We start from the raw sequence: 13,727 nt of genomic DNA on the forward strand, positions 1-13,727 counted from the left end.
GACGACGGAGATAAAGTGTGTTTGGGCGTGTATTACATTTCCGTGTCTTCAGGAACACTGGTAAGAACGAAAACCCATTTATACTTCCTTGTTTTGTTTATTTACAATAAATACAGGATTTTTCTAGTTTGTTTTTTTATAGGAATGCTTTAAAATGTCCAAACTACTACTAAGTTTTAGTATGTCTTTTACTTCTGTAACATAATTATAATGTCGGGCAGTAGTGTCGCTATCACGGTGAATACTTTACGCTTCATAGTAACGAGGTGGTAAGATCACTTTAGCTTTCAGTAGCGAAGCACATTTTTGGTAAGTTTTGGGAACAGTGTACACAAACTATATTTGTCCAAGCATTTTATATGGTCCGAAATAAAACTACGTTATCACAAATCCAGACCGTAGTCTACCTAAGTCTTCCGTATGACGATGACATCAGTTCATGGTTTCAGTTGTGTTATGTCCTTGTGCGTTGTGGTAGCCTACCCTTTTCACGTAACAGTGGAGCAGGGTTGTACATTCTTTCGGACAACCACTTAGAATTCGGACAACATCACAAAATACCGAAAAAGATAGATAGAAAACAGGGAGACACTTAATGCTCGGGATGGAGAGGGTGGTCGGTAACATATAGAAACGACAGAGAAACATTGTGCTTAGGTCCTTACTGTGCAACCCCAGGAAGCTGCTCTCAGCTTCCTATATGCACAGTATTACGGTATATTTTTGCTCATCGCAAACAAGCACACCCGAAACAAAGATTAACTTTACTACATGTATAAGACGTCATTTGTGGGATTGGAGTTGTTTTGGTATTAAAGGAAAATTCAGAGAAATTTATTTCCATACTGTATTTGTATGAAATGGGCATTTAAACCACATTAGAGATACAAAATAAAAAAAATGTAAATGTAAATTTACATTTACATTTATACATTATACATTTACATTTACAGATACAATGACCTTAATTTGGATTTATAAAGAACTAAAACAGTAGAATCAGCTCAAACCTGCAGCTGTGATAGCCATGGGCTACTTCTCTTACCTGGTAGTGGAATTGTTATATATAACAACAATATGCCTGTAGGAGCCTAAATGTAGTCTATTTAAGTTTAAATTATTTTACATTAAAAATGTTACAAGATCATTAATAAGATAAATATGATTTTTAATTTCATGGACTAAAAGTCTAAAAAGGCATTTGATTTGCGCCATAAGAATAAAGCAGGACATTAGGCCACGCCCTCTAGGGTAGAAAAGTTTTTTTTTTAAGGTAAAAATGAGAGGGACGAAGAACAAAGCAAGAGATTGGAGCTATATAGTTTGACCTCTTTCTCGCTCTCTCAGTATGAAACACTTTGGGAGTTTTATGTTTTTCTTTGTTTGTAATGTCTGTAGGTGGAATCCTTTTAAGTGATTAGAGACAAGCAAGTTAGTTGAGCGTCAAGGTAAAGCTTCAATTGGAATTGAATTCAATTGGACACCTTGGAGGGGGGGCGGAGGAGGGGGGTTCGGCACATATACTGTGGCATGCACTCACTTATCATTGGCCCACGCAACCCTACAATAACATGATATTTACAGTTGGTATTAAGAATGCTTTTCAGTAAAAGTCAACAACAGAAACTCCAATAAAAAACGATAGTCCAATGAAGGTCATTTAAAAACCAGGACATTTCCTCACTTAAAAAAAAAACCCAGGATGCCTGGGACAGGATGTGAAATACGGACATGTCCCGGGTAATACGGACGTTTGGTCACCCAAATTTATGAAATAATGTACACTAGAGTCTAAACAAACTTATACTGGTGATGACCAAGGGCCTAATTTCTCTGTACAAACGTGTATAGAATAATCCTTTCAATTCAGATCTGGTGATAGATAAGTGTCAGCACCAGTGCACAAAGCAAGGTCCGTAAAGACATGGATGGCAGAGTCTGGTGTGGATGAACTTGACTGGCCTGCACAGAGTCCTGACCTCAACCTGATGGAACATCTTTGGGATGAATTATAGTGGAGACTGAGAGCCAGGCTTTCTCATCCAACACCAGTATGTGACCTCACAAGTGCGCTTCTGGAAGAATGATCAAAAATTAGCCATAGACACACTCCTAAACCTCCATGGGTTGGAGCTGTCTGGGTGATGGAGTTTGATTTGTGTGTGTTTGGCTGGGTCATAGTGTAAAAATTTAAGTGTGGTGTTCATGAGGCTACACACACATCCATCACACATCTAGATTAGCCCTTCATAACAGATAATGTATACCTATATTAATATACATTTAATATAGCCAAGTCTCTAACAGGAGACTTATACCTACATAAACATTTAACATGGCCAATTCAAAATTTTCATGACTGTTCCAAAAGGTGTCAATGTAATGATCTGTCTCTGGGAAATAAATTAGTAACATTTCTTTATTTTGTTTGCTTTTGCATTTCATATAGAGGTGGAAATGACTGAAGTCAACTGGAGTTCTGACTATTGGACATCAACAGACACGTGCTCAACATCAGCACATTACTCTGGCACTGCACATGTAAGAGCTATAAAAATAACTTAAATTCAGTTGCTTCTGATGTTGTATGACTTAATAAATCACTGCAAGAAAGAAAAGTAACAGTAGTGATATTACAAGTTTATCTTTTGCTATAGAAACTGAAAAAAACTCAACGTAGTGACGTAAAGGTATTACCGTTTGGAAATTTGAATTCTTAGCTCTATGTCAGCTAACAATACAAAAGAATGATTGATACAAAAGGCAATTTTTAACAAGGAATGGATTTCTAAATATTCATTTACTGAAGTGAAATGTAAAGCTGTGTGCTTAGGTTGTGAATAAAAGTTAGATGTGTTTAAGCATTACAATCTGAATTGCTATTGAAAGAGTAAACACTCAAATACAAGAACTAGACCGAAACAGAAAGCATATGTAAATGTGTCCCTCATCAGGCGAACCGCAACAAAACAGATCGAGGGGAATTTGGACATTCATCTTCAAAACAAAGCAGATATTTACTTTTTTAGTCTTGGATCTGGATGAGAGCTTTGATACAGTCCAGCGTAAGGGTTGGCTCGCGGACTACACCACCAGCCACCACTAGAGGGAGCGCCCCCCCCTTCAATCCAGTTACTGATCTTTTATATGTGGAGGAAGGAAAAACTTTGAGATGACGGAGGAGCTGCAGCTTTGTGGCCGATGTGGTGCTAGTTTTCGTTTTAAACAGAAAAAAGTACTTCCAAAAGTGAACAGTTAAGTTAATTAATTAGTGATTTAATTGTCCATTTTCATTGTAATGTTTGATTCAGTGTGGTTTTTTAGATATTGCATGTGTAGTGTATACAGTATATTTGTATAGTGCAGAATTAAGTATATTAGTCTGGCCCTCTAAAACGACTCCAGTTTCTCATGTGGCCCCTTGGGGAAATTTAATTGCCCACCATCTTTGGTATCATCTTTGCTCAAGGCTGCTGTAAGAAAGATGTATATTGTTACCTTCTTCTAGCATGCTTCCCTTCCAAAGGAGTCCCATTAACCGTCTCTTCATCAAAGAATGTCTCCTAAACGCCAACACACACCCCTCACACATGATGTCCGCAAGTGCCAACATACCACACGCTGACCAGGTAATGTCTGACAGGCACCTCCTCATGAACACTGTGCAGAGAACGATGTATTTGAAAAAAAATGCTTGTGGTGTGATGCACACAATTTTAAGTTATCATTATGCTCATTATGTTAAAATCCAATTTCTTCCAAATGTTTTGATGGATTTTTTCATTTTTGTAGTTCAGCCATTTGAAAGTATGAAAAATATACTAGAATTCAAGTGTGCAATTCACTAATGGAGGAAATCTTTTTCCTTGCCCAAGATGGTTTATTGTAGAGCACTAATATTCCAGTCCTTTCCCAGGCTATACTGATGGTAATCACATAGTTTACTACACTGATGTAAATGATCCATCCCTGTTGGGATATAAGTGTTCTAATCAATAGCTAATTTGAATACAAAGATTTCAATATATTTGGATTATACTTGGATTAAAACCTTTATGCAGATTTGTTCTTGAGTTGATATACATATATCTGGAATGATAGATTTACCTTTGTGAATACATGTGATCTGTCATGACTCTGTGGAGGCCTTTCTGGCCAGAACTACTCAAATTTCCACACGAAGCTTATATTTTCAATATTTTACTTTCTGTAGTAGACCTATAGAAGTTCCGTAGGATCTCTAGGGTCACTCCTAATATTCGGCCTTTGAGTAACCCAACCCCTTAACAACAACAACAACAACAACAAAAGTCTGACCAAATAGCTCAGCAGTCCTCAAATTGCAACTACAGCTGACAAAATAAAAGTACTGAAAATGCTCCAAGCCAGGTCTTGATTAATGGAATTTGTCAAGCTTTCTTAATTACTGTGGGCCTTTAATTGAAGACTAGCCCTGAAAAAGGCTTCAATTATGTGCTTAAGTGCCCTTAAGTGTAATGCTGGCGAGGCGGGATGCTGAATTGTTCAACACACAGACGTTAATTTTAAAACGCGCAACACTCAACAGTTTGGGACTGGTCTGCAAAGATGGACGATGAACGTGACAAAGACGTGCACACTTGAATATGTGGACGCTATACATATACAGGGGCTGACCGTGATACCAGGCTGCAATAGACCTGTCCCAAAAGTTAAAACCATTGTTTTCATTGATCAGATTTCTTGTTTTTTTTCTACTAAACTCTTCACAATATCACCAGATAAGTCTGCCTCTACATGGAAACCTAATGTGTTCCTACACTGGCAATGTAAAGGTATGTCTGATTCAATGGATAATGCTAACACACACATACACACACACACACACACACACACACACACACACACACACACACACACACACACACACACACACACACACACACACACACTAACAAACACATGAACACTATAACACAAATGGACAACCTGACAGGGTGACAGGGGCGGACCATGACACCAGGCTACAGTAGACCGGCCCTATAGTGAAAACCATTCAGTTCATTGATAAGATTTCTTGTTTTTCTTTTTTTTTCTTTTTTAATGAACTCTTCAAAATATCACCAGAACAGAGTGTTTCTGCATGGCAGCCTAATGGGGTTCTACACTGGCAATGTTAAGGTATGCCTGATGCAGTGGATAATGCTAACACACACTCAAACGGACAACCCTGAGATAGAAGTTGGGATGGACCGTAACACCAGGTTGCAAAAGACTGGCCCCATAGTGAAGACCATTCATTTCATTGATAACATTTCTTGTTTTTTCTACTAACTCTTCACAATGTCACCAGATAAGTCTGCCTCTACACGGAAGCGTAATGTGGTTCCACACTGGCAATGTAAAGGTATGTCTGATGCAATAGATAATGCTAACACGCGTTCAAACACACAGCTAAAAGACATGAACACACACACACACACACACACACAGCTAAGAGACATGAACACAATCGCACACGCACACACACACACACACACACACACACACACACACACACACACACACACACACACACACACACACACACACACACAGCTAAGAGACATGAACACACTCGCACACACGCACACACACACACACACACACACACACACACACACACACACACACACACACACAGATGGAGGTGTAAGGGGCTGACCATGACACCAGGCTACATTAGACATGTTCCAAAAGTTAAAACCATTAATTTCATTGATCAGATTTCTTGTTTTTTTCTACTAAACACTTCACCAGAACAGACTGCCTCTACAGGGAAGTCTAATGTGGTTCTACACTGGCAATGTAAAGGTATGTCTGATTGAGTGGATAATGCTAACACACACACACACATATATGCACACACTTAGAAGCATAACAACACACACACAAAAACAGACTGGCCCTGTAGTGAAAACCTTTAATTTCATTGATCATGTTCATTGTTGTTTTCCAAATGAACTCTTCAAAATATCACCAGGTCAGAATGTCCCTGCACGGAGGCCTAATGGGGTTCCACACTGACTGTGTACAGGTATGATGCACGCCTGCAAGTGTTTGTGGGGGTTGATGGGATTAGTGTGAAAGAAAGGAATTATCCCAAAGGAATGGTGCAGAGCAGGGGCAATCCTCACACCAAAAGAGAAAGACGCAGCAAGAATAGAACAGTTTGAACTGCAAGTGAGGTGCAGTACTGTGATGATGAAGTAGTTTCTGCTGACACCATCTTGGTTGTATATAATAGGCTTATTACATAGTAGATCTGTATCAAATCAAGCACCATCGACTGCTTGAGAGAGGTCACAAGCCAATGTGAATTTCCTCTGAAGTTTGAAGTTCCTTCCCCACCTATATGTGCAAGTTGTCTATGCTAGATTAGGATCCCACATATTAGCATAGTATGCCATGTATATGGATCAGAGAAACATGAGTATGAGAGGAGTCTCAATATTTAGACTGGACAGAGATAGGAAGAGGGCCCACCTGACCAAAGGGTGCACCTTTGACCTTCTGACTAGGGCTCCTTTTACTTAAATCATATATAACCTAGACATTTCATATTTCTTCTCTGTCCAGCTCACTCCTATCTGCATAGAAATAAGTTTCAAATACTCTCACAATTAAACCTAATCAGTACATAAGTCCAAGACCCTACATAAGCATTCTTAATATAGTAACACTCAGGTTTCTGACAGTTTTATCCTTCACAGACAAGCACTTTAATTTTAGCAAATGGAAATACACAGTCCAGCGCAGTTTTTCATCAACTGTTATTCACTTTAACAGGCCTCAGGAGAAAGTGAAGTTTTCATTCCTGAAATGGTTGAAAACCTTTTAGAAGATGGGAGTACACCTACATACAGGTAGTATATTTGTTTATTGCAGTTTTCACTTTCACACCACTCATTATGTATTACAAACACTCTAAGTGCAACTTCCACACATCAGTGTTGTATCTTGGGTTCATTGGGTGTTTTGGGTCTCACAACAGACACCCCTGCCCAGGTGACCCAGCCAGGGTTCATCAGGCCCCGGCTTGTGTCTAATGGCGCATTTCCACACGGGCCTGCTTGGCGCGGTCCAGTTTGATACGGATCGATTTGCAACGGAGCGGTACGGTCGCGTTGTGTTTCCATTACAATGGTGGACCACCACAATGTGGGTGGAGTCACTGTTGGCGCGCGGGTTGTAGTGTCGTGACATCATTTGTATGCGACCACAACACCGTACAACAATGGACGAGATGGCGATAGCGGAGGAGTCGCTCTCCTGTGACGCATCCTGTGACGCAACCTGTGACAACACTCCCTGGCCAATCAGTGTCATGCTGTTCCCCCACGTCACAGAAGTTTTCCGTTTTGGAATGATTAGAACCTCGAGCGAGTAGGTACGAAAAAAGTACCTGAAGGTATCGGCAAACTTGTAATGGAAACACTAACAAACCGTCGCGAATTGAACCGTACCGCACCAAGCAGGCCCGTGTGGAAATGCGCCATAAGTAGCTTGTGTAGCTCACAGATCCACCCCCCCCCCCCCCCCCCCCCCCCCCCCCCCCCCCCGCTTGATCCACAACCATCTTCCCAGGGGACAGTCAGCTCCAGCAGGACCACCTGCCTCGTTGTTTCAGACACTAATACTATGTCTGGCCTGAGTGTGCTCACCGCTATGTTTCCTGGGAATTGGAGCTGTCTTCCTAGGTCGACCATCATCTGCCAGTCCCGAGCGGTTGCCAGTAGCCCCTCTGCTCAATTCTGGTGCTGGCTTCTCCCCAGCCCTAACAAAGGCGATGGCCTGCCCTGTTGGTTGCTGGTGTTGGAAATCCCTGTGCTCATGACCTCGGCGATGACCTGCAACACTTGGTGGTGGTGCCAGTGGTAATGACCATCTCCAAGTGCCCACGGACAGCAGCTCAGAATGTGCGCCAGCGATCTGTTTTCCGGCAGGAAGGGCACAGAGTCTCTGCCAGACCCCAGCGGAAGAGATTGGATGGAGTTGGGAGTACGTCATACACCGACTGGATGAGGAACTTGATTCTGTGTGGCTCTGATCTCCATAGCTCTGACCACGAGATCTTTCGATCCACTGCCTCTTCCCACCGTGTCCATGCTCCCTGCTGCTGCATCCCTACTGTCCTACTACATTGGGCTTCCTCCACCCCTGCTCAGACCTCTTCCAGGATCAGCTGTCGCCTTTCTTGTCCTTGGGTCTTGTCGTAGTGGGGTCTTGGGTAGCTCCCGAGGCCTGCACGACCGGATGCCACTGTTCCCACCAGCATGCTGTGTTGCAGCCGTGCCTCAGCCTGGCTGACTGCCTCATGGGCCTTCCACTTTCTGCCAATTCTCACTTCTATGCCTGCTGAGGAGACTTTATCACTGGAGTCTCTATACAACAGCACTTCTCTTGCTTGGGTAACCATAAACTCCTCCGTCAGGGTACTGAGGGGCAGTTTTAGCTTGTTGTTCTTCCCGTACAAGGCAGTGCTGCTGAGGCTTTGTGGTAGGCCTAACCACTTCCGGAGGAAACAGCTGACCTTTCTCTCAAAGTGCTCGACGATGGTCATTGGCACTTCATAGACCAGCATTGGCCAGAGGAGTCGTGGCAAGATTCCATATTGATAGATCCAAGCTTTGAACTTGCCTGGAAGCCCTGACTTATCTGCCACTGACAGCCAGGTTCCCAACTCCTCTGTTGTTGATTGGAGTGCTGGGGTGTCCTTCATAGTGAAGTCGTAGATCTTCCCCAAGCTCTTGACCAACTTCTCCCTCACAGATGGGATCCGGACGCCTCCTATTGAGAAGTGGAACTTGTCTGTGACCTTCCCCTTCCTGACAACCAGGGACCTCGACTTGGCTGGCTTGAAGTCCATTCGTGCCCAACTGATGAGTCACTCAAGGCCTTTCAGGATCCATCTACAGCCCGGGACTGATGTTGTAGTCACTGTCAGATCGTCCATAAATGCTCTGATAGGGGGCTGCCGAATGCCGGAATTGGTGATTGGGCCTCTGCACTCCACCTCAGCTGACTTCACCACCATATTCATGGCCAAGGCAAATAATATCATTGAAATGGTGCATCCGGTAATAATGCCCTCCTCAAGCCGGTGATATGTAGATGTTATTGATCCAGAGGTGACTCTCAGACTGAAGCAGCTGTAATAGTCCAGAATGAGGTCCCTGATCTTGCCTGGAACATGGTGCCGTTCAAACAATGCTTCCACTAACTTGTATGGAATGGACCCATAAGCGTTGGCGAGGTCAAGCCAGAGGACAGCCAGATCTCCTTTACCTTCACGTGCCTCCCAGATCAACTGGGTGACCAGTATTTGAAAGTTATTGCTATGCAGATAGGAGTGAGCTGGACAGAGAAGAAATATGAAATGTCTAGGTTACATATGATTTAAGTAAAAGGAGCCCAAGTCTGAAGGTCAAAGGTGTGCACCCTCTTGTCTGGTGGGCCCTCTTCCTGTCTCTATCCAGTCTAAATATCGAGACCCCTCTCTCTCATACTCATGTTTCTCTGATCCATATGCATGGCATATTGTGCTAATATGTGGGATCCTAATCTTGCATCGACAACTTGCACATATAGGTGGGGAAGGAACTTCAAACTTCAGAGGAAATTCACATGGGCTTGTGACCTCTCTCAAGCAGTCGATGGTGCTTGATTTGATACAGATTTACCTAATAAGCCTATTATATACAACCAAGATGGTGTCAGCAGAAACTACTTCATCATCACAGCATTGCACCTCACTTGCAGTCCAAACTGTTCTATTCTTGCTGCGTCTTTCTCTTTTGGTGTGAGGATTGCCCCTGCTCTGCACCATTCCTTTTGGATAATTCCTTTCTTTCACACTAATCCCATCAACTCCCACAAACACTTGCAGACGTGCATCATACCTTTACACTGTCAGTGTGGAACACCATTAGGTGGAACGCCTAATGGTGTCTCAGCAGAGACATTATGCTATATCCAATATGATTTTGTGATCTGGGTCTTCTGCCCTGCAGGTTCCAGTGCCCTCACGCTGGTGTGTTCCAGTGTAAAATCACCAACCTCGTGTTTGAGATGGAGGATAAAGGGGAGGTGCTGTACAGAATCGTCTCCTGGGACACGCGTCTCATGGACGGGTTAGGACACATGCAGCCTGCAGGACCCCTGTACAAAATAGACTGCTTTGAAGGTTCAGTCAGCCATCTGCACCTCCCACACTGTGAGACATCTTATGGTAAAAAGTCAATTTATGGTCCATTATCATTAACATACATCCTCCTGTGCTCAACATGTGCTTGTCTTTAAGAACATTGCTGGAGCTCTATGTTCAGCTGAATTTTACTAAATGGATTTTTCCCATTTCTTTAGGTCTAAACAATACTGTGTATTTTATATGGAACTTTTTAGTGTCACCAGAACCTGAACCTGAAGTCAATATTACTTCAAAAAACAAGTAATATCCATTCAGGTATGCAAAAATTGAAGTAAAAATTCAGGTTTGGGTCGAAATTCAGGTTCAGGTTGAAATTCGGGTCGAGAATGCTAAATGCGAACCTGAATTTTGACCCGAACCTGAATTTCGACCTGAACCTGAATTTTTACTTCAACTTTTGCATACCTGAATGGATTTTACAGACTTGTTTTTACAAGTAATAATGATTTCAGGTTCAGGTTCTGGTGACACTAAAAAAGCACCATCATTTTACCCTATATAGATAGGTTTAGTGTTCATGTGCATTAAAGTTGAAACATTCTAAAAGGAAATAATAATTTTGAAAATAATTTCTGAATTTTCAGCAGTAGCTTCATACTACCTGTACATGCACCATAATGTTTTCTTTATGTTTACAGAAGACAATCAAGTTGAACTGGCTGTGGCACATTTCACTGATGATAATATAGAGATCTTAAAGCCACTGAAAGTGACAGACACACATGTGATTATTAGAGTCCAGGGTCTCTCCCTCTTTGGCCCCCTGATAAACCTGATCTTCTACTCCAGACCCATCAGTGCTCAAGTGTTGCTCTTCTATAAAGAAATGAATGGCCAAAAAATCAGGAATAAATTGCTCATCCACTTGTTGCCAGAAAACGTCCCAGTAGAGGAGGTAATCACTGTGTATTAAGGTCATCACTGTGTATTAAGGTTGGCTGCCACCAACAGCCTCCTTCATACGACAGTTGTGGTGAATGTGGTGTTTGTGGTTTTGTTGCACATTCCTGTGTGTTTGATTTGGATCAAAGCTATGTTACTCTGTTGTGCCTTATTTACGCCTTTTGTCATTGAATGTTGCATTGGCATATTTTTAGTTATTGCACATTTATATTTCGTTTTGTTTTCATTCATTTAATTAAATTCTTCAGTTGGAGTCAGTGAGTTCACTTTGAAGTAACCATGGTAATCAGTTTTAGTGCCTTATAATAACAGGCCCCTTTATGTACCTCAATGGTAAATTTATTCATACTTGTTATGCAGGTGGAGAAAAAGCTTAAAAGCTACACGTATTTTGAAACAAGCTCCACATGTGAACTGAGACCTGGTAGAAAATACACGGCATCCTGTGACCCTTATACGCCCCAGCCAAAGGTAAACTACAGCCTGAGCAATCTGACCAAACAGGTCTCTAGAAAGTTCTACAATGGTGGCATGTTTTCACGTCATCTTCTCTTCAAATGCTAATGTCCTTTTGAAGGTTGCCCTGTTTCAGCGTACCTATGGCCCCAACTATCACCCCACGTTTGTGGTGTTCTGTGAGGATGAGGATGTTACAGTGAGTGTCTTGGATGAAGATGGAATGGAGGTGTGGGAGCCACATCAGATCTTTCTGACAGAACAAATGGATAAGACATGTAAGTGCAAGTTCTTTTACAATGTGTTTCTCTGAAAAAGTGATGCAGCACATTCTCCAATTTGTACTCCAGTGACTCACGATGTTAAATCCCTGGACATCATTACCATCCCTCAGTTAACCCTCAGTTAAACACTTCACTGTTTTCATTAGTTCCAGTTCAACAATACTTTTACCAGGTGTACATAATATAAATGTTTAAAAAACTAGTTTTAAACTTTGTATGTGTTTAAAGTTTTGCCACTGTAGTTAAACTGTAAACTGTTAAACTGCAGTAAGGAGCACTCTTATCTTGGGCTACAAACATAAAGCAGGTTTACCCAAATCTGAATTAGAAATATGAATTAAACCAAACGTTCACTACTGTTTTGGTGTATGTGTAGATAAGAGAGTCTGTATTGGCATTATGGTTAAACAATGAGATTTGTTCTGTAACTCAGTGATGATGATACTGGCAGCATTAGGTAGAACAATATTAGAAGTTTAAATACTTAAATATAAAAAGAGTGCTTAAGTTACACACAGAGTGTACATAACATGATGTATATTCAGATATTGCACATTTGAAACTATTCGTCATACATAATAACCCCATTTGTATGCCACATTAATATGATATTGCATTTGTTGCAGTAGTTGTGTCAATAGTCCTGAGGGTGGGGGACAATTTCTCAGGGCCGAGAAACAAGATGTGCACACTTCAAAGTGCACAAGTGCAGGCTCGTTCCAGGATGATGCAGTTGCTAGGGCTTGCCCTTGGCAACAGCAACATCCATGGAAGAGCCTGCTAGCAGGTGAGATCCACCCTGGGGACTACTCACTAAGATGCCTATTTGTGTCACCTCAGGTCAGAGCGCAGAGGCAACATCACTCAAAATGGTACCAGGTGTGATAACATTTGTTAATAAATTACTTGAAAATAGACCAAAGTCTCAAAGTGAAAGACTGTCACAGTCTAGTCTTTGTGTAGCCCAGTCTTCTGTTCCGAGTAGCATTTATTTTCAGATTATGTTTGTCAGTATTTGGAGACAACAGTCTGAGCAATAAGTTGAGTCCATGTATTTAAGTTAGCAACATTTAGTTGTCAGGGCAGTATGGTGTTGGTTAATGGGGTTTGAGTATGTCTTTAAAATATGATGTAACTACACTCTCTCAGCTCAACTTTCATGAATTTTACTTGGGTCTTTGAATTTCAGAGGTTGACTTTGTGGATAAACACATGGATGAACTGATTGATCGAGTCAATTCAGTAATGGAAATAGCAGACCGCCTTAAACGCAAAGGGATGATTACTGGTGGAACATACAGTGATATACAAACTACAAAAACATCTCAGAGTCAAATGAGGATCTTAGACAAAGCTCTTAATGCAGGAGGCAGAACTGTGAAAAAAGAATTCTATAAAATCCTTAAGGAGAAGGAACCGTACTTGGTGGATGACCTGGAGTCTGGACCCAGCAATAGTTAGAAGCTTTAACCTTTTGGGACCTAATGTCATATCTTTGCAACCAAGCAGGTATTCTGATGGACTACATGCTACTATTAATAATCATTGCATTTTGTAATACATTTGAAAACGTATACTGGGAAAGCAGACAGCTTTTTGTAGTAACAATTTTTTCAAGTATACATACATTTATAATAAAGAAATATTATTAAAAAAAGAAATGTAACACTCTAAAAACTCCCACTTCTATAACCTACATTCCAATAATAAATGCTTTTATGTTTTTTTAAGTGGTTTTATTTCATTTTTGAATATACAAATTTACACATTATCTATGTAGTCACAAGTCCATCCCATAACATACAATATATCAAATTAACATACAGTATGTGACGGGCGGTGTGAGCAACAAAAAG

The 13,727-nt window shown here is 41.3% G+C and overlaps 1 protein-coding gene across 4 annotated transcripts in view; it reads left to right on the plus strand.

The window, feature by feature from the left end:
* The window catches only part of LOC143497406 (NACHT, LRR and PYD domains-containing protein 1b allele 3-like), a 13,754-nt gene extending 213 nt beyond the window's left edge, over positions 1–13,541 (plus strand). Inside the window, exons 1-16 of one of the 4 annotated variants that reach the window (XM_076993335.1) lie at positions 1–60; positions 1,871–2,051; positions 2,450–2,541; positions 3,509–3,629; positions 4,761–4,814; positions 5,107–5,160; positions 5,333–5,386; positions 5,779–5,832; positions 6,002–6,055; positions 6,808–6,884; positions 10,032–10,249; positions 10,867–11,123; positions 11,492–11,602; positions 11,709–11,865; positions 12,712–12,750; positions 13,061–13,541. The exon at positions 1–60 is cut by the window's left edge and continues 211 nt beyond it. In XM_076993335.1, the coding sequence (XP_076849450.1) occupies positions 3,510–3,629; positions 4,761–4,814; positions 5,107–5,160; positions 5,333–5,386; positions 5,779–5,832; positions 6,002–6,055; positions 6,808–6,884; positions 10,032–10,249; positions 10,867–11,123; positions 11,492–11,602; positions 11,709–11,865; positions 12,712–12,750; positions 13,061–13,332 (1,521 nt within the window). In that variant the 5' untranslated portion in view covers positions 1–60; positions 1,871–2,051; positions 2,450–2,541; position 3,509 and the 3' untranslated portion in view covers positions 13,333–13,541. Of the gene's footprint in view, positions 61–1,870; positions 2,052–2,449; positions 2,542–3,508; positions 3,630–4,760; positions 4,815–5,106; positions 5,161–5,332; positions 5,387–5,778; positions 5,833–6,001; positions 6,056–6,807; positions 6,885–10,031; positions 10,250–10,866; positions 11,124–11,491; positions 11,603–11,708; positions 11,866–12,711; positions 12,751–13,060 lie in introns of those variants that run through there. The other 3 variants (XM_076993336.1, XM_076993334.1, XM_076993337.1) reach the window with 3 other exon arrangements.
* Positions 13,542–13,727: the final 186 nt, after the last annotated feature.

This window comes from Brachyhypopomus gauderio, unplaced genomic scaffold, assembly GCF_052324685.1.
Source record: "Brachyhypopomus gauderio isolate BG-103 unplaced genomic scaffold, BGAUD_0.2 sc110, whole genome shotgun sequence".
NCBI lineage: Eukaryota > Metazoa > Chordata > Actinopteri > Gymnotiformes > Hypopomidae > Brachyhypopomus > Brachyhypopomus gauderio.